The sequence below is a fragment of the Curcuma longa genome, chromosome 16 (genome assembly GCF_044706935.1).
Source record: "Curcuma longa cultivar G26 ecotype Majalengka, Jawa Barat chromosome 16, ITB_CL_G26_1.1, whole genome shotgun sequence".
Classification (NCBI taxonomy): Eukaryota; Viridiplantae; Streptophyta; class Magnoliopsida; order Zingiberales; family Zingiberaceae; genus Curcuma; species Curcuma longa.
This window is the reverse complement of record NC_133876.1, coordinates 8,336,087-8,356,904: the sequence shown is the minus strand read 5'-3', so window position 1 is coordinate 8,356,904 and position 20,818 is coordinate 8,336,087. Positions and strand designations below refer to the sequence as shown.

The 20,818-nt window shown below is 39.0% G+C and overlaps 1 protein-coding gene and 1 pseudogene across 1 annotated transcript; one reads left to right on the top strand and one right to left on the bottom strand.

Moving 5' to 3' along the window:
- Positions 1-154: 154 nt before the first annotated feature.
- Positions 155-9,748, bottom strand: LOC141847001 (putative LRR receptor-like serine/threonine-protein kinase At3g47570; annotated as a pseudogene).
- A 2,930-nt stretch (positions 9,749-12,678) lies between these two features.
- LOC141848087 (1-deoxy-D-xylulose-5-phosphate synthase 1, chloroplastic-like) lies at positions 12,679-20,793 on the top strand. Its single transcript, XM_074736202.1, has 11 exons — positions 12,679-12,759; positions 13,536-13,723; positions 14,987-15,106; positions 15,196-15,360; positions 15,464-15,614; positions 16,681-16,949; positions 17,357-17,612; positions 17,803-18,110; positions 19,017-19,295; positions 19,789-20,073; positions 20,231-20,793. Exons 2-11 carry the CDS (start codon positions 13,559-13,561, stop codon positions 20,378-20,380), a joined length of 2,148 nt encoding a protein of 715 aa, XP_074592303.1. The 5' UTR covers positions 12,679-12,759; positions 13,536-13,558; the 3' UTR covers positions 20,381-20,793.
- Positions 20,794-20,818: the final 25 nt, after the last annotated feature.

Genomic DNA, 20,818 nt, shown 5'->3' with positions numbered 1-20,818 from the left:
TCTTCTGCCCTAGCCGGCTCTCCACACTCAGATCAATTTTTTCCATAACAATGACAGCTTCTTCTACCTATTCAAACACCACAAATATTCAAACTGGATTCATATTGAAAGAATTTATCACCCACATTATAGTTTACTTGCTAAAGAATTTATCTATCTTTAATTTTACAGAGCCACAATAGCATCTCTAAAGGAATGTAGTTCCTTGATAACATCAACCATCTGCCTTATTTGCCATGGATCTTCCTCAGAATTCTCAACAATGAGGTCAAAAGTTCACACAGCTTACCAGCTTCCATGTCTTCGTCAAGGTACAACTTAGGATCGACCATATCAATGTTTAAGCCCTTGTTGAATAATTCGTTGGTTGGCCTCAATCCGGTAAGCATCTCCAGGAGAAGTATTCCGAAGCTGTAAACATCACTCAGAGGGGAAACTTAATGGTCATGTGAACTAAAGAACAAGATTAATTATGTTGCTGATAGTTGTTTCCAGTTGTTGATTGATCTTTCTACTTGTTAATGGTTGTTTAGTTTCTTAATGAAATTGCTTTGAGAAAAAAAAGTAACAGATGAAATCAACTGAGAAATGTGTACCTGGTGCGACGTAGCCAACGGATCCTTTAAGTCCAAGGGGAATGGAGGAAGCAATAGACGAACGGCTACTGTCCATGCCGAGAAACCTTGCTGACCCAAAGTCACCTACATGAGCCACCATGTTATCGTCAAGAAGAACATTGCTTGGCTTTAGATCGCAGTGGACAATTTGTCCTTGACAATGAAGGTAGTCCAGAGCTGAAGCCGCATCAATGGCTATGTTCAGCCTTTGAACAAGGCTAAGTCCCTTTGACTGCTCATGTCCATAACTTTCTGGATGTAGTCACTCATCCAGGTTTCCTCTTGGCATGAAGTCATACACGATCGCTTTGAATTCTTCGCCTTGAGAACCAAAGCTTGAACAGCAGGTTATGACCTTAATAGATTTCGGTGCCGAATGCTTCTCAAGGCTTCACACTCAGCCATGAAGCTCTTTGAAGCTCCTCTTTGTTGAAGATTGAATGCTTTCACTGCAACTAGGTGTCCATTGTGTGTTCCTCTGTGCACAGACCCAAAGCTGCCTGAACCAATCAAGTTTGAAGAAGCGAATCCATCGGTTGCTTCGTGCAAGTCAGCATATGATACTCTGGGATATTGGCTCCCACTCTCCGAGGATGATGATTTCATTCTTGACCTATTCGGCGCACCTCTAATGAGCAATATGCAAACTAGAAGACAGAAAATCACAGCACCACCAACAACTGGTGGTGCAATTCTTATCACAGAAGTGCTTTTTTCTCTTTGGTTTCCTGCCTGATGCATGGATGAAGATGTGGTGTCCAAGCACACCCACAAAGGTTATCATTCCCTGAGATCAAACCAAAACTAATATTTGCAAAAATACCTCCTGTTGGAACTGCACCTTCAAGATTGTTATAAGATAAATTTAGGTACTGCAACGAATGAAGACTTGCAAAAAAGTCTGGAGTTCTCCCAAAGAGACGATTTTGAGAGAGATCTATTTCTTTTCTTCTGCAAAAGGTGGAATCCATCACTTCAGCGGTCCCACATGATCATTCATTTGTGAGGAGGTAAATCGAGAAATTATAGTTGACTACGACGGAGAGAGATTTATTTCTTGAATGGCTCTTAAATTACTCAAAGATCGAGGAATTGCACCTTCCAAGTGATTGTTTCCCAAGTACAAGTAATCCAGAACCAGGCACTCACTCAAACTGCTAGGGATTTCACTGTTGTTAGAAACGTTGAATTCCTTTAGGTTTTTCAGGTTACTCACTTCCGTTGGCAGAGACCCAGTGAGCGAGTTAAATGACAGATCAAGGTACCAAGAGAGAGAGAGAGAGAGAGAGAGGAGAGGCTAACAACTTCTTTCAGAATTCCACTGCTGAAGTTATTGTAGGAAAGATTCAATGAATCAAGAGCTTTCAGATTGCCTAAACTTGAAGGTATGTGTTCCGGTCAAATATTATGGATGAACAAGCCACCAGTCAACGAACGGGCAGCCGTGCATGCTCCCCAAAGATAGTCGTCGAAAGGAATGAAGAAACGTGAAAAACACTCCATAAGAGGGTTAAAATGATGTCAAGATAGATCCCAACAAGCCACTCCGACACTCAAGTTAGGATTTTACGAGAGGAAGAAAATTAAGAACGTGGAAAAATTATGATGTCATGTATGTATATACCTGTGCCCTTGGGTATGAGTAGCCTTTTATAAAATTATCAATGTGTTCGATATCTAAAACATAAGCATTCGTTTATGATTTGTTCTAAAACACATGCTACCGTTTATGATATATTCCGATATATGTGCTCCCGTTGTCCATGTCTTTTGAGACACTTTCTTCGCTTTCCGGGAGAAACAATCTTAGGGTTTCATGGTCTTACGGGTGAACCGGTCTTATGGGCTCAACTTAGAATCAGGCAAAGAAAAATCCGAGGCTGAGATGAGATTCACACATGAGGCCAAGCAAAGACCGAGGTCGAGACTGAGATGAGATCAATGCAAAGACTCGAGGCTGAGATGAGATTAACGCATGAGGCTGAATAGAGATCGAGTAGAGATCGAGGTCGGCGCCCAATGCTTGAGGTCAAGATCGAGACCCGAGGCTGAAGTGAGATCGACGCATGAGGCCGAGCAGAGACCAAGGTCGGGACTCAAGACCGAGTAGAGGTCAAGGTCGGCACCTCAGGCTTGAGATCGAGGTCGGGACCCGAGGTCGAGGTTGCCAACTTGTTATCCTTTAAGATTTATCTAATCCTCCTTGATATTAACTAATAAACCCATATCATTCGGAATCTCGCGGGTCGCAAGGCAGTTGCAAGCTTTTGCCATATTACAAGTCTCCCCAATTAGTCTAGTCGAAAAAGGCGTAATCCAACTGACTAAACTGTGTTGAGTTGTCATTGGCCTACCAAGCTTGCTGGTCAAAGTACTGAGCTGAGGCATTGATGATTCATTGGGGCAGCTGGTCGGGACCTTATCATTCTTTCATTACAAGTTTGAAAAACATGACAATTTGGTTGAGTTATAGAAATCCTCCACTATAAATGATAGACAATCATATCACTTCATTAGAAATGAAAAGGACATACATAAAACCTGCGACTCTGCCCGGAGTAGAGGAGACGAGATGGTGACGGTTGTCTCCATCGAGATAGGGGAGTGAATGCTCAATGTCCGAGTTGAAAGAGATATAGATCAATCCGCAACTACGTCAAAATCGAAAGAGTATAAGAAGTTTGATCTAATGACTCTCGAATATCCATGGAGTCGGAGAGAATAAATGACTCAATCCGTAATTATGTTTGAGTCGGAAGAGAATAATAAGGTCGATCTAATGACTTCTAAATACCCGTAGAGTTGGAGGGAGAATAGCTCGATCCACGACTGTCTGAGTCAGGAGAGAATAATAAGGTTGATTTAATAACTCTTGAGTATCGGTGGAGTCAGAGAGAGAATATCTCGATTCTGTTGTAAAGCTATGTCATGAGCTCGGAGCATGGTACTTCATATCTATTGTAAGGCTATGTGACAAGCTCAGGACTAGGTGCTCCATGTCTATCGTAAGGCTATATCGCGTGCTTGGGGCTCAGTGCTTTGAGCTTGTCATAAGGCTACGTCGCGAGACTGAATGCTCCATGTCTATCGTAAGGCTATATTGCGAGCTCGGGGTTCGGAGCTCTGTGCCTGTCGTAAGGCAACCTTAGAGATCGATACTCTAGGCATGTCGTAAGATTATATCGCGAGCTTGGGGCTTGATGTTTCATACCAATCGTAAGACTATATCGCAAGCTCGGAACTCAGTGCTCCATGCTTTTCGTAAGACTATGTTGCGAACTCGGGGCTCGGTGGTCCATGTTTGTTGTAAGACTATGTCGCGAGCTCGGGGCTTGGGGCTCAGTTCTCCATGTCTATCGTAAAGCTATGTCACGAACTTGGGGTTCAGTGCTCCGTGCTTGTCGTAAGGGCTGAGTCCATGATTTTGTCCGAGTCAAGAGAGGACCAAGGGAGTTTTTGGAAGTACCTGAGAGAGTTTGGAGGCACTTAAAAAAAAATTTAAATTTATGAAACAATACTGTAAGGACTAATGACCCGATGAATGAATTATAAGATAAAGAAAGTTAAAGAAGATGTCCTAGAGTATAACAGAATGCCAACCATAATAACGAGGGCGAATAATGAATCAACCTATAGAGAAAGCAAATATATGAAAACCAAAATCTTTCTAAGAGTTATAAGAACTTGACATTATTCAGATAGGCTAAAATGTTATAGCATCATGAAAACTAACAGTGTGTAGTCATAACTATTTAGATATTGTGCCTTTATCCCTAGAAAAGATGTCATAAGAATGTCTGAATCTCAATTAATGAAAAAAATCTTCCCTGTTGTTGAAAAAATATTATCTGTCATTATAAAAGACCTTTTTGATTTGACAGTTCATCGAGAATTCTTTCACAAATACCTAAGGGGAGCATTTGTCTTCTTATTTCTTCGTACGAGAAGTATAAATCCTTCCTTATATGAATGAGTGAATGCTGAACGTGTTAGATAACCTATGTCAGGGAGAAGTCGCTCGCTCTGATAAACTGAACCAGCTGTGAGAGAAAAAGATATAGACATCCTTGTGTATCATTTATCTAGGAAGGTGAAATATGTTTGTTGGTTTATCCAGCTCCTGGACCATTAGGAAGGATGTAGTTGTTGCTTTCTTCAATATCTTGCCTTATCTCTATAGGGATTGCTTTAGAGAATTTCTTGAGCATTTGTACCATTGTAGGCACAAATTAACCGCTAATATCAATACCAACAATGTAGTGTTTTGCGCATGTGCATGAACTTAATAAGCCAACAGTAGCTTCCAAATAAAACAAGTTGAAAGGAAAATAGCTTTTGTGCATGTGCATGTACTTAAAGCAAGTTAGATTTCATATCCAATATCCTAAACTGATAAAATTGCAATTATAAAATATCTTTGAGAGAAAGGAATTTTATGCCCCAAAAAAAATAGCAACTGAAGAATAATTGAAAATTTGTTAGTAATCCCCAAACTACAGTAGGTTCAATGAAACCTTCTGTGCTATTTTGATATGAATATATACCAAGCATTCTGTAGTTTTGGTCCAACTTAGATAACGATTTAAACTCCTTGCTTTATCATGGAATGAGAAGATTGATATAGAAATATCCGTAATATCCTGGACTATCATGGAAAATACTTGGCAACATTGTATTTCTAACATTGATGAAATGGTTTAAATTTGTCAGAGCCCTTCATTGCCAAAGTCGGCTCACCGTTAACTTCAAGCTCTAGATTCGCTAGTAACGGAAGAGACCTAATTAAGGATTCAACAGATAGATTCAAGTCTGTGTACGTGATACCAAAACGAAGTAAATATAAAGAAACAGATTGTTGCTACTCCAACAAATAAACACCGAGGTCACAAGCGATAAACAAATCATGGAGGCGATTCCTATTTCAAGCAACTAGAGGAAATGTGATAATAGATTTTTGATTGGAGCACAGAAAACTTATCTAGAATGTGAAGCTCTGAACACCAAATACTTGGAGGAGTTGTGAGGGCTTTGCTCTGCATCCAATTCCAATTCGACGGTATCCAAGATGAGGGATTACTCAGTGACGCACGTCCTGAGGCAGAGGGTAAAGGCGAAGGAAGTGGGGGTCGAGGGAGTTGACTCAGAAAACGAGCGTACCGTCGACGTGGTCATAGAAAAAACCCATTGCTGGGAGCGCGAGGATGTCCTAGAGCTTGAACGGTAGACAAAGCGCATTAATTAGTGATTGCACCGATAACACAAGGTGTTGGGGGTGAAGAAACACGATCCCAAGATAGATTTATTCAAATAGACCTTTCAAAATATTATCCGTTAGAATATGCTATTAAATTTGTTATTAATTTAGATAAAGTCATTAGATTTATTAATAATTATCCTTTTAAATAGGTTATTAGATTTATTCATATTTTTATATTGAATTGGTATTGTCGTAGGATTATATATAGAGTCATTATGTAATCTTTTTGAGAGAGGCAATAAAGTAATGAAGCAATTTATTTTGATTAATCAATTCTATTGATTATTGGAGGTCGATCCCCTCGAAGTGATCGTTTATCCCCCTTCTATTTTCTTCTCTTTCATTTTCTGTGAGATAGGACACAGGTTCCTATCAACTTGGTATCAGAGCAAGGTTAATTTCATATTATGACAAATTGGAGATCCTATGAAGATGAATTCCCTTGTTGGCGAAGTAGAGATCCTAACGGATTTATTTCTAAGGCAGAAAGATATTTTATTCTACACAACACATCAGATGATTCGAAGGTGAAATAACTTCTTTGTATTTAGATGGAGAGGCTCTTCGATGGTATCAATTATATATGGCATGTCATGAATCTACAATATGGGAAGAATTTACAGATAGTCTTCTAACTTGTTTTGCACCTCAAGAATATAATAATGCAGATGAAAAATTATCCAAAATTCAACAGATTACCATGGTAATAGAATATCATACTCGCTTTATTCGACTCTTTAATGAAACTCGTAATTGGTCAGAACGAAGATTGCTGAATACTTTTATTGAAGGGCTTCATCTTAACATCCAAAAAGAGGTGAAGACGCGTTATCCTCGCACTGTAAAAGCTACATTATCCTTTGCACGAATTCAAGAAGAGAAAATCAACGAGGAAGCACGAAGAAATGATGAGTGGCACCGAAGTCATCAATATACACAAAGGAGAATATTGATGGATGAACTAATAGAAGATCCAAAAGAAAAAGATGAAATCAATGAAAAAAAATACAAGAAAGACAAGATGTCATTATGATAAAATCAATTTGTGTATCAGAAGAATTACAATCTCTACAAACAATAAAGGAAAGAGAATTCATTGAACAACAACGAGATAGTTACGGAGACAATATATATAAGGAGCTAAATTCTGTGACACCCGTAATTGAAATCATTGGATCTACAACAATCTCTACTTCTATCATTCTAGTGAACGAAGCGATTATGCCCTGTTATCATCAACAACATCCGATAACTCATGGAGTCAAGACCCGACGCAAGGCTAAACGAAGAAAAAGAAAGCATTGACACGCTCATAAATTTTCAATGAAGACCAAAAGGAAAATTTCAAGTTTAAGAAGGAATTATAAAAGGTCATCTGTCTTCGTCAAAAGAAGATTTCAATCGGTGCACAATAAAAAGTTATTTTATACAAATCATCGAAAGAAAAAGAAGAAGAAAAAGATCAACCTTGAGGACAAAGTTATTTTGAAGGACGGTGGAATGATAGGATCCCTGTATAGACTTATTCAAATAGCCCCTTCAAAATATTATCTTTTAGAATATATTATTTGTTATTAATTTAGATAAAGTCATTAGATTTATTAATAACTATCTTTTTGAATAGGTTATTAGATTTATTCATATTTTTATATAGACTTGATATTGTCGTAAGATTATATATAGAGTCATTATGTAATCTTTTGAGACAAGCAATAAAGTAATTTATTTTGATTAATCAATTCTATTGATTATTGGAGGTCGATCCCCTCCAAGTGATCGTTTATTTTCTTCTCTTTCATTTTCCGTGAGATAGGACACGGGTTCCTATCATTTCCATGGGAAAGCTTGACGTGGAATTAATAAAAGTCATCGCCACCAGTGGAGGTCGCGGCGGAGAGATCCCAACCCTGGCTAGAGCCGTGGCTGCGGCCGTCGAAGCTGTAGGCGCGTTGCTTGACGTCGTCGAAGGGGTCGAACTGTCAAGGGGTCGCAATGGAGGAGGTGTATGTTGTCACTTCTTGCAGCGACACCACCGCCAAACACCTCCATGGAGAATGCGACGATGGTGGTTGTGAAGGCGGGGAGGAGGAAGCAAAGAAGAGTAGATCTGGATCGATGAGGAAGATCTAGGGTTTCATCAATGAGGGAGAAGAGAATCCCTAGGGTGTTGATCTGAGGAGGAGATGGGTTGCCTGGAGGGTGGAGAAGTGAAGCCCTAGGGTTTTGATCTGAGGAGGAGATGAGTCGCTTGTCTTCGAGGGTGCTCGCCGTAGCTTTTCTCTCTGACGAAGCTATGGTTGTCATTAGTTTTTTCAATGTTAACCATCACAACATTTTGACTCAGATTTTCTACAAGATGCGTTAATTTATTCCAGCCAAATACTATGGGTTATCAAATTACTGTTCAACGAACAGGCTAACGTGTACGCTCCTCAAACATAGTCGCCGGAAGGGATGAAAATCTGAAAAGCACTCCAAAAAAGGATTAGAATGATACCGGAGATGGATCCCAACAAACTATTCCGACATTCAAATTAGGATTTTGCAAGAGGAAGAAGATTAAGAACTTGGAAAAATTACAATTTCGTGTGTGTACCTGTGTCCTTAGATATGGGTAGCCTTTTTATAAAGTTATGAATGTGTCTGATCTCCGAAACATCCGTTTATGATTTGTTCCAAAACACATGCTATCATTTATGGTGTATTCCGATATGTGTGCTCTCATTGTTTATGTCTTCCGAGATATTTTTCTCGATTCCCAAGAGAAACAATCTTAGGATTTCATGATCTTATGAGTGGACCGACCTTATGAACTCAACTTAGAACCGGACAAAAAAAGACCCGAGATTGAGATGAGATCGACACATGAGACCAAGCAGAAATCGAGGTCGGGATGCGAGACCGAGCAGAGGTCATCGCTCGAGGCTCAAATGAGATCGGCTCATGAGGCTGAACAGAGATCGATGTTAGGATTCGAGATCAAGTAGAGGTTGACGCCCAAGGCTTGAAGAGAAAGTCAGAACTTGAGACTAAGATGAGATCGACGCGTGAGGCTCGGATTGATCCAAAAAACATGTTTTGATAGAGACTGATAACTGGGAGATACTTGCATTGAGTGAGGTTTTGGGGACTCACCGCCAAGGGAATTGGAGCTGACGTTGAGGTATTGTAGATGGATCAACTGGCCAAGCTGTGAGGGTATGTGTCCTTGGAAATTGTTGTTAGGAAGGTGGAGCCTTTTGAGGAAGGTGAGGTTGCATACCGAAGGAGATATAGAACCAACCAGGTGGAGTGAATCAAGGTCCAAGGCGATGACTCTTTGTCGATTCGCAGAAGCTGCGCCGCATGTCACTCCTCGCCACTGGCAGAATGGAGAGTGTTGTTGTTCCATTACTCTAGTGCTCCAAGGGGGTCACCGGCGATGGAATCCTTGAAGGAGAGAAGAGCGAGTTCATCGTTTGTCAAACTTTGTCTTCACCGACGACGAGCTGCTCAAGCTGAAGAGAAGGGTAAAATGAAAAAGCAGTCTGATAGCTTAGTGAATCTGCATGGTTATCAACAGAAGAGGAAGAGAAATGTAAACAACTGTGCTACGCCAAGTCAATCGCTAGAACCATAAGAACGGCACCAGAAGAGGCAAATCGCTTGATCAAGCCGCTTTCCTGTAACTCTAGAGCGGATTAAGCGAAGAACCCTAGCAGCGAGACGCCTGGGACGAAGCAATCTTCGTTAGGACACTGTTAAAGTAGCAAATCACGTACCTTGTTCTTGCTGCTCTTCTCCCTTCCTTCGAAACTTCTCCTGCTCAGCTTCGTTTCTACCTGCGATCGGGCTTTCTCGAGTAAATTGGGGTTTGTTCAAATTGAGCCTTCAAATTCACGTGTAGAAGGAGCAAAATAAAATTTGCTTCCAGAAATTTGGTCAAAAAAAACTGGTAACATGAACAATCCACGCAACTTCCACTTCCCACGCTTCGAAACATTTCCACGCGGACCGGCGCCGGACGGTCAAAGTTCCAGGAACCTTCTTCGACTGAACTCCACCACAATTCATCTAGAGACGAACCACGTGCCGCCTAAACAAATCCAAGCCAAAACCCTCGACGTTGACCATTGACCAACTTTGGTATCTCAAATCTAAGAAACGTCGTCCTCATCTGTCCTTTTCCCTACCAGAAACCAATTGAAACAAGCCGCCGGCTTTCCAATGCCGTCGATGACCAGCATTCCTCTCCAGACTCTATATATGCACTCGGCGAAGAAGCTTTTTCAATCTGCAAGTATTTTGCTGCAGTAACTTCTCCTCTGTCCCAAGTATCACTACTACTTCCTTCAAAGATCAAAGATGGCCTCTGTTCGTGCTGGCGGCTTCTTCTTCTTCTTCTTCTTTCTTCTTTTTCTTTTCGAGCCTTACGAAGCTTGCGCGGGGACAGGCGGAGGCTCCAGCGCCCATGAGCAGCGATGGCATGGCGATCGATCAAGGCATAGCTTATGTGCTGATGGTTCTGGCTCTACTCGTTACTTATCTTGTTCACTGAAAAATCTATTACTGGCTTTTGCCCGTCGTTGAGTTTCATACTTGTACTACTGTTCGAGATTTACAACATTCTTTGACAATGATATAATTCACTGTGTTTTTATAGTTTGATCATTTTTATCGTGGGAATTGGTTATACGGCTATTGTTCTCTTCTACCTTGTAATCTTACTTTAAAATATATAAATTTATGTTTCTGTGTGGAGCCAATAAAATTGTAATATTACAAAAACGCCCGTCTAATTGCATAAAATGGAACATAATCCTCCACCATTCCACTCACAACTTCTACGTTCTGTCCACGCGTTTAAGTCAAAACAAAAGTTCTTCTTCCCCATGCAGTCCTCACGTGGGCCCCACCATACCATATGTCTTGTCCCCAATCAGAGAGCAGGTTAGCTTCAGGTGTTCTAAACGAGTACTAATAGCAGCGCTGATTCAACAAAGGGAATGCTTCTCGAACACTCTGGTCCGTATTAGATCCATCCAATTGATCTAAGGGATTGGATTAATCTATTTTAAAATATATTCAGATGAATTGACCATTCAAGTTTGGGATCCGCGTGAATTGATCTGCAATGAACTTAGATTGAAATTTAAAAAATTTATTTATTTATTTTAAAATTTAAAATAAAAATAAAAAATTTAATCGAAAATTTTATCCAAAATTCATTTAAATTAAAAATTTTCAACATTATAAATTTAAATTTAAAATTTTTAAATATTTTTTGTTTTTTGATAGACACGATTCATCTAATTGTAATTCATCTTGGATGAAAAATGTATGATTTTATTAAGTTGGTCCGGCCCACCGTCTTCGCCACGTGTTGGCGCGCTTGGCGGACCGTAATTCACACCTCAATTCGCCAATCCTGGGGTATCAAGAGGGACGTGTCTCGATCGACGGCCAGAATCCGGAAACGATTGCCCATCCTGTGATCCGCGAGGGAAAGTTTATCTGCTCCGGCGACGACGTGAAGGATGTAAATCTTGATCCAATAAGGCGTAGCAGCCACTTCACGTCTGCTTCGAGGTTTGCTGTTGGTACGATCCGAATCCTGCTTATCTCAGTGCAAAATTCTTAATTGTTTAGCTCTTCTCTGTTGTTTGTTAGATTGTTTGACCAATCTCTGGTAGGTCAAAACCTTAGGTCACGTAGAACGTGTTGCTTGATTGGAGCTAAAGTTTGATTATTAGAGTAGTGCCTTAGTGTCGCTTAAAGATCTTTTTTTGTGAGCATAGTGTTTTCATTGAACTGTTGAGATCCGTCTGACTGAAAGTTGCTTCTTTGATCGAAGATTTCTGAGCATATTTGGTAGCCAAAATGAGCGTCGTGGGATTTGACGTTGGGAACGAGAGGTGCATTGTTGCGGTGGCAAGGCAATGCGGCATCGATGTGGTACTGAATGATGAATCAAAGCGTGAGACCCCTGCCATTGTCCGCTTCGGCGAGAAGCAGCGTTTTATTGGGACTGCAGGTGCAGCATCGTCTACTATGAACCCTAAGAATTCAGTCTCGCAGATCAAGCGTCTTTTATAGGAGAATGATCAAATTAATGTGGCTTTTGTTGATGTGGGGCATGCAAGCATGTTGGTGTGCATTGCTGGTTACAAGAAGGGATAACTGAAGATATGCTTCTAATTTACTTAATGGAATAGATCATGTTGTTGAAACGACAAATTCCATTTTTTTGTCCTGAGTGTAGCAAGGTATTTCAGCCTTTTTCTTTAATCTTTTGGAATCTGCAAACTTACGAACCAACCCGGATTCCGTCCGCTCGGATCCAAACACCATTCCTATCAAACAACGATTAAGAGCGTAATAAGATAGATATTTGTCGGGTTAAGTTGGCTTAAGCATGCAATTTGCAAATAGTTTAAAGATTAATTTGTCAAACTTAATGTCCTAATCGGACCAGACCGGTTACGTCACAGGTCCAAACACGATACGCCGGTCGGCTTGTCTCGTCGCGCAGCCGAAGATCCCATTTGCCATGCAGTGAACCGTTAAACAGACTTTGCCCTCGTGAATTACTTATAATTCAGGGGGGAAAGTAAATATTTCACCTCCACATTTTGGATTTTACTATTGATTATGCGCCTTAACGGTTACTCTAAATTGACGTAGTACGGTGAGCTATCTAGACCGTCCGATTAACGATCGGCGGAGGAAATAGATCTCCGGGTCAACCTTTCTGCGGGGGGAGTGAGTGGTTCTTTATAAAGCCGGCTATTCCTTTCACCATAAAGTTGGCACGTGTCCGTTTCGCTTTATTATCGCTTCTCGGGACCTTCTTCGCCTGCCTCTTCTGCTTCTCCGTGCTCATCGCGAGGTCGATGTGATTTCGAGGTGATTAGTTTACTCGCTTAGATTCTTCCGTTGGTTGTCATGATTGGTTATTGGCATAGCTACTTGCTCGTTTTGCACCCGATAGCGGAGGGAAATCTTCCATTTTAGGGCTGTGTTTAACTCCGGATTTCTTGTGATTCAATTCTTATTCCTTAGTCCTAATTTTGGTTCGGCGTAGTAAGTCGCTGATTCAGACAGATATGGCGCCCAAGTTTTGTTTTTTTAGCCATTTTATAGAGGTTTTATGAGAGGTTTTGATATCGGATTTGATGTCCCTATTCACAGATACAGTGAATCATCATCATCATCTTGCCGCGTTCGTCCAAATTATTTGGGGCCGGCTTGATGGATTTTATCCTTCCATTGAGCTTAGTGCAAGGATTGATTAAGAGAGTGAGCATTTACCATTATTTGATGTTTATAGTTTATGGTTCATTTTTCTGTAAATTGTTCGAGTCGATTCACGTTTTGGCTGTGTTAAACCAATAAGTGGCGCTTCAATGTCTATGGATTATGCTTGTTATTATTGACTCCTCGATGTTTGTTTTCCTAAAATAAATTTGGCTTAGGATTTTTTTTTCTCTTTCAGTTTTTTTTTTTTGAGAAAGACTGCATTGTTTTTATATGCCTATGCCTATATTGAATTATTTCTTCGTGGTCTTAGGTTAGGAATCCACCCCCCCCCCCCCCCCCCCCCCCCCCCCCCCCCCCCCCCCCCCCCCACCCCCCCCCTTCTAAAAACAGTAGTTTTAATCTGTTCAATTCCATATTTGCAGATTCTAGTTGTTTTGTTTATCCAATGGCGTCTTCCTCCTGTCAGTGCCTATTTGGACATAAGTCATTCTTCCATGGAGACTCAAGGTTCCAGTCGAAAACTGACCTCTTCAGCTCTATGCAACCTTTCAAGAGGAACACATTGGAATTCATTATGAACCGAAATTCTGTTACTACATATCCCCAAAAGGTTAAGGCTCTGTTTCATGCATGTTCTGCAGCTTAAAGTGTTGTATTAGTTCTGTTGTTAGGTGGTCTTATATATGGGCTGTCTGGAATGCATATACTGCTGGTTGGAATTTTATTTCCTCACTTTTTCAGCAAATTATACCATATTCCGACGTGCTTTACATCTAGGCAAAGTAAAAAAATTCACATATGATAATATTGCACGACCAATTTATTAGTTTTTTCTTTTCATTAGGTGAATTTAAGATAATCTCATTTAAAATGAACATTTGTATATGTTGCAAAGTTGAAATATCAGGGCATGTGCATATTATGTTGGGCAGGATTAGAAAGAACTGATATTTCCTAGAGTTTCATTCCAAAAGTTTTGCAGTGTGCATTATAAAGATTGGATGAGCAGGGAAGAGATCTAACTAAAAAAATCCCTATACGTATTCAGCATTCAAACTTCTACTTCAGTAACTGAAGAGAAGGGGAAAAAAAAAGAAAGAACAGAGCCCAATAGCTCTCTACTTCCCAACAAAAGATAGGGCAACGGAAGGGAACTCATAACTACAAATCAAAACATACCTTTTCTTCTGTTTGATCCCCATCTTTGTTCACTTTGCTGCCAGTTGTCCGAATTATTTCTCTTCCCTCAAAGAACAAGTGGAGGGAATGCATGAACTCAGATTAGCAGATGCTAGACATCATATCTTTGCTTTTCATACCCTCAAATAGTTTTCTTATTGTTTGTTGATCAAATAAGCAAGTTCATCTAAGGAGTGTGTCATTCTGTCTCTTCATACCCTCAAGTATTTTTCCTGTTATTTGTCGACCAAATAGGCCAAGTTAACCTAAGGAGTGTGCCATTCTATGGCAAGTGTACTATTGGAAAATTTTCCATGTCATCCTCTTATAGTGTAGGTACTAATTTAGGCATCTCATGTAAGGAAGTAATGTACATGTATATACTATCTTGGGTAAAAATGAACAGTGAAGTAAAGTTAGTTGAAGTTTGAACACGGTAGCAGTGTTCAATATACTCATCAAACTAACAAGCAATGGGTTTATTAAGCTGGATATGCTCACTTCTTGCTACTTGTGATGATTGTAGATTCACTAGTAATAGATATTAGATAACAGCCATAACTCTTAAATTCAGTGCATTTCTTTATATTGTGTCACTTTTACTAATTCACTTATTAATTGTGTTTAGAGTTTAGCTTTTTTCTGTGTTGACTTCTATTGAATAATTTCATCTAGAGAAGTTACTTGTTCGCAGAGCTTGTGCAGCCAAGTAGCTGCACAACCAGATCTCGGTGAGTTCTTCTGGGAAAAAGACCCAACTCCTCTTTTAGACATGGTTGATACACCAATACAGTTGAAGAATCTGTCCAACAAGGTATCTTACCTTTACAATCACTATCTTTTTAATCTTTGCTGCAAATTGCAATTGTCTGTGGGAAAGTTGATAAGTGACCCCCGATACAGGAACTAAAACAATTGGCTAGTGAAATTCGTTCTGAGATTTCTTTCATTATGTCAAATGCCCATAAACCTTATAAAGCAAGTCTTTCTGTGGCGGAGTTGACAGTGGCTATACATCATGTTTTCCATGCGCCAATGGACAAGATACTCTGGGATGATGGTGAACAGGTACTTTTTATTTGCTTGTTAACTTAAAGTGATGTCAATTTCAAAATCTCTATATACCATGCTAGATTCTTTATTTTGAATATTTTTGTTCCATCAAATGCAGACATATGCACATAAGATTCTGACAGGGAGGCGCGCTCTTATGCATACACTTAAGCAAAAAAAAGGTCTCTCTGGTTTCACTTCTCGAGCAGAGAGTGACTATGATGCATTTGGAGCTGGGCATGGATGCAATAGCATATCTGCTGGGCTTGGTACTCTTATAGACTCATCATTTTCCTCCTTTTTTTTCATTCAATATTTTGTTTTGGCCTTTTGAGTTCATGAGATGATAAATAGATATCCAGGAGATAATTGCTTGACAATATTTCATATATACTGCTTTAATTCTCTAGTCAATGCTAGATTGATATACTGTGTTTTGAAGATTTGGTCTGTCACTATTTTTTTTTTTTGTTGTATTTTTGTGGCTCTCGAAAAAGGATTCCTTGTATTATATGTAAAGGACATTTTAGCCCCAAAATAAGATGGGCATATCTTAAGTAACCTACAATGCACTTTTTGATTTGACAAAACTTGTAAAATTAAGTTAAAAGTGCTCTCTTGAATGTTGCTCATTATATAGTCTTGTATAGAGATAAATGAAGTAATATTCATATAGCTAACTGTAAATAGTTATCATGATGAACAATTGCAAATTTAGGAGTTTCTTGATAAAATTTTGGCCATAAATTTGCCAAATATTTGTCATTTTTTTAAAAAAGTGATTGTTGATGTGTGTCACTTTTAAGTAATTATCAAAGTGTATATTTGTTGCTCAATCTCAAGGTATGGAGTCTAAAGAATGATAAAAGATTTAGCATGTTCAGATTGGATTGTTGTGATGATGTGAGTCGAACTGTAAAAGATTAGGTATGAGAGATGAGATGCAGTCCTACTTATTTATGTAACTGGCAAACAAGAAATTTAATTTCATCTGTTTGGCAGTTAGAAGTATTGGCTCATTTTCTACACTAAATTGTAGTTAGATTGAAAGCGTGTTTTACTTCATATTGGAGTTCAATTGATGGTTGCTTTCCATCAGCCTTAATTTGTAGTATGGTTCACTGTTTGCTGCAAAAAGTGAATATTTGTTAGCTTTGCCACTCTTGTTTTTTATTACTATTATTTGTTAAAATAATTATATTGAATATTGAGGTTTATTTATTGTGCCTTGATTTAGTAGCAAATCCTTGTTTGAATTTCAATGTGTATTTTACTCGTGACATAAGGTTGACATTAAAAAAAGAAACTTGTTCTGACAGTGCTTATTTTGCCCAGGCATGGCTGTCGCAAGAGATATTCAAGGAAAGAAGAATCGTGTTGTGGCGATCATAAGTAATTTGACAACAATGGCTGGTCAGGTGTACGAGGCAATGAGCAATGCTGGATATCTTGACTCTAACATGATAGTGATTTTGAATGATAGTAGGCATTCTTTACATCCTAAGCTTGATGATGGATCAAAAATGGCAATCAATCCTCTCTCCAGTAGTCTAACCAAACTCCAGTCTAGTAGATCTTTCCGGAGATTCAGGGAAGCAGCAAAGGTACATGTTTTCTCAATTCAGTAGCACATCTATGTCTAAGCAGTATGATAATTGAATGATACTAGCTAAATTCTGATTGGAAATATGGAATGAAAGAACCTGAGTTCTGTATAGTTTGTTTTGGAAATGTTAATGTTCATTTACCTTAAACTTTTTGTGACAGAACTTCAAATAGGTGAAGTTGCTTTTATATATGGGTCTTTTTCATATGTTTTATTGCCTCAATTCTTGACCACTCCAATGGTTTTGTTTCTGAACTACTGTGTGTGTCTTGCCTCGATTGCTGACCATTCCAGTGTTTGTGTTCTGAACTACAGTGTGTTTTAGAACTTTATTATTTGGTATGCATTATCTTCTCTGCATTTTACCTATATTACATTGTGTTTTATTATGTATGCCGATACTAGGGAATAACAAAAAGGATCGGTAAAGCAGTGCATGAATTGGCAGCCAAAGTTGATGAGTACACACGTGGTATGATCGGCCCTCTTGGAGCTACTCTATTTGAAGAACTTGGACTGTACTACATTGGACCAGTTGACGGGCACAATATTGATGATCTAGTTTGTGTACTTAATGAAGTGGCGTCATTAGATTCAACTGGTCCTGTGCTAGTACATGTCATCACAGAGGATGAGAAGGGCTCAGAATCTACTGAGGAAGGTAAGATGATTGAATCCTTGGCTACTGTAGCATGTGGCAGAGCAAGGTCTCTGCACCACTAATCAAATTTGATGTAACAATGTCTATGCATTTATGTATGTATATTCAATCATAAATTGGAAATGTATACCTTACTGTACTGAAGATTTCCCAAGTGATCAATGTATTCTCTCACCTTGATGTCAAACAGGTACCCCAAAATCATGCTCTTTAGTATCAGATTGCAGGTCTATCAAAAGCAACCTCAGGACGTTCAATGATGTTCTTGTGGAAGCTCTAGTAGAAGAAGCAGAAAGGGACAAATCAATTGTGGTGGTCCATGCCGGCGCTGGACTTGATCCATCTCTTAAGTTTTTCCAGTCTAGATTTCCAGATAGATTCTTTGATGTTGGAATGGCAGAACAACATGCTATTACTTTTTCAGCAGGATTATCTTGTGGAGGCATGAAGCCATTCTGCATAATTCCATCAACATTCTTACAGAGAGGATATGATCAGGTCATATTATTATCATTGTCCTTAAATGTTTACCCGTACAGGACTTACTGCCTAAATATATTCAGGGCTATCTTCTTGAACTGCTTTTTCTCCAAACTTTGTAAGTTTGGAGAGAACTTCTGAAGGTGTTTTTCATGTACTAGGCCATCTTAGCTGTTTAACATTACCTAAATTACCAGAGCTCCCAGCTCCTGAGCTCTGTTGTCATACTCAATAGTCACTACTCATTATATTATTCACGATTCACAGAGTATTTGAACATCTAATCCATCTCTTGGGTTGTTTTGTCTGTTCCTTTAATATAGAGTTTTTTAGTTTCTTGTTCACTGGGCCCTGGAATTATAATTTCCCATTGGTATATTATCTTTATATGAATTTGGATGCTTGGAAAGTATTATACTGTTGAAAGTTATCATCACTGGATTGTCACATTACACAATTATGAGATTAGGAAATGCTATGGTACTCAAGAGTCATAGACTATTCACTTTCATGGCCAAAAAATTATTCACTTCCGTGGTTATGTGATCATAATTATAGTAGTCTACAAGATTTTACTTTAGCTTATTGAGTGAATATTGTAGTCACAATACACCGCAGTAAAATCCAAGCAATATTAAATTCCAATTAATTGTTCTTATAAATTGCATTTTATTATTTCATCAGATGTCTATTGAGAATAAGAAGATAAAGCCCATTTACCAAATTACCATCACATGCTTAAAAGTTGAAACAAACTAACAATCATTTATATGTTTAGTTTTGCTTATTGTTTGAGAACTGGCAGTGTATTTTCCGTAAATACTAGGAATCGTGCAAGGGGGAATGGTTCTTCAAATGTAGCACTCTAAATGAGTTCCTTCAACTTGAATTAAATAATTGTGAAAAATTATGTTGTTTTTGTAGGTCATTGAAGATGTGGATCTGCAGAAAGTTCCTGTGAGATTTGCCATCAGTAGTGCTGGACTTGTTGGATCTGAAGGCCCAACTCAATCAGGAATTTTTGATATTGCATTTATGGCATGCTTGCCAAATATGATTGTAATGGCACCATCAGATGAAGATGAACTTGTTGATATGGTAGCTACTGCAGTTCTTGTCGATGATAGACCTATTTGCTTCCGGTATCCTAGGATAGCCCTTTTTGGAAATGGTGGTCCATTACGTAATGGAACTCCCCTTGAGGTACCTTTTTGTTTTTTTGTTCCCGCAAATTTTCTTTGTAACTACTAATCATATTTTCACTGACTACATTCTCCCAATTCCTTGACGTCCTAAATCCTGATAATCAATATAATGCAAGAGATTAGATATTCATCTCGCTAAATTTGTTTTTTCCTTGAAAAAGACTGAACAGTCCTTTTTTTTGCAAGGTTGAAATTTTATCTTAGTGCCGTTCAACTCTCAAGGTGTAGTTTAAACTACCTACTACCATTTTACTTGTTTTTCTCTTAATTATCTCTATGTGTTATACATTGCCTGATCTCTTATCATTTCCAAATCTACAAAGAGTTTTCAAGGTTTTTCTTATTGGTATCCATCTAATGGAATGGTTATCCAAAAAACAACTAACAGGTTTACCTATTAAACCATGAAGACGATGACTATTAAATCGTGAAGACTATAACTGTAATATTTATTTGCCATTGTCTTGATGGTCTTGAATTGTTTGTTTCAGATTGGGAAGGGAGAAATCCTAGTGGAGGGAAAGCATGTGGCTCTACTTGGCTATGGTGTGATGGTTCAGAATTGCATCAAGGCCCAATCTTTGCTTGCTAGTCTTGGTATTGAGGTAACGGTTGCTAGCGCAAGGTTTTGCAAGCCACTCGACATTGAGCTCATACGAGAGCTATGCCAGGACCATCAATTTTTGATAACAGTTGAGGAAGGAACCATTGGCGGCTTTGGTGCTCATGTATCACAATTCCTGGCTCTTGATGGTTTGCTTGATGGAAGAGTAATGGTATCATTTTCTCCCATCTTTCCCATACTTATTATCGGTATATGAATTCATCGGCATGATTTGAACCAATCTGGAGTTTTCAATTTGCGTTAGTTCATTTCTTATGAAACTTTTGGCTGAGTCATCTCTCTGAGTTCATCTTTGTTTGAATCACCAGTGGCGACCTGTATTACTGCCAGATAATTACATCGAGCATGCATCCCCCAGGGAACAACTAGATATCGCAGGATTGACCGGGCATCACATTGCAGCAACAGCATTAAGCCTGTTAGGGCGTTACCGGGAAGCCTTCAGCCTGATGCAGTAAAACTGTTGTTTAACACAGGCAAAGTGGACGGATGCAATGGAGGAGATTTGTTCTTATAAGATGCCAGACAACACAACCTCCAAATTTCGGTAGAGTCTGCCAGACTATCGATACCGAGTTTCCTCCCGTTCGGATTTGCAACCGATCTGTTTCTTTCGAATGTAGTGGCTATCAGCACCAGCTGCATTTGATGATGAAATGGGTGATTACAATCATTGTATGCTCGTGTGGTTAATTGTTCAGAGTTGTAAACTGTTGATAGTCATCGACTGCTACGAGCAACCATGGAAAGCTGATGCATTCTGCATTCTACCGAGAACAGCAGGAGCCATATTTTTATGTGTAAGTTATCATGGTATCATATTCTTGTACAATCACATTAGCAGTGTTTAAGAACTTCATTTGGTATGGCATATAGTTTACAATTTGGTTGAGATT

Excerpts from the sequence above, each read along its gene's own strand:
- LOC141848087 (XM_074736202.1), top strand. The coding sequence starts at position 13,559 with ATGGCGTCTTCCTCCTGTCAGTGCCTATTTGGACATAAGTCATTCTTC. Across the intron at positions 18,111-19,016 it reads TACAGAGAGGATATGATCAG|GTCATTGAAGATGTGGATCT; the intron begins GTCATATTATTA and ends TTGTTTTTGTAG. Across the intron at positions 20,074-20,230 it reads TGCTTGATGGAAGAGTAATG|TGGCGACCTGTATTACTGCC; the intron begins GTATCATTTTCT and ends TTGAATCACCAG.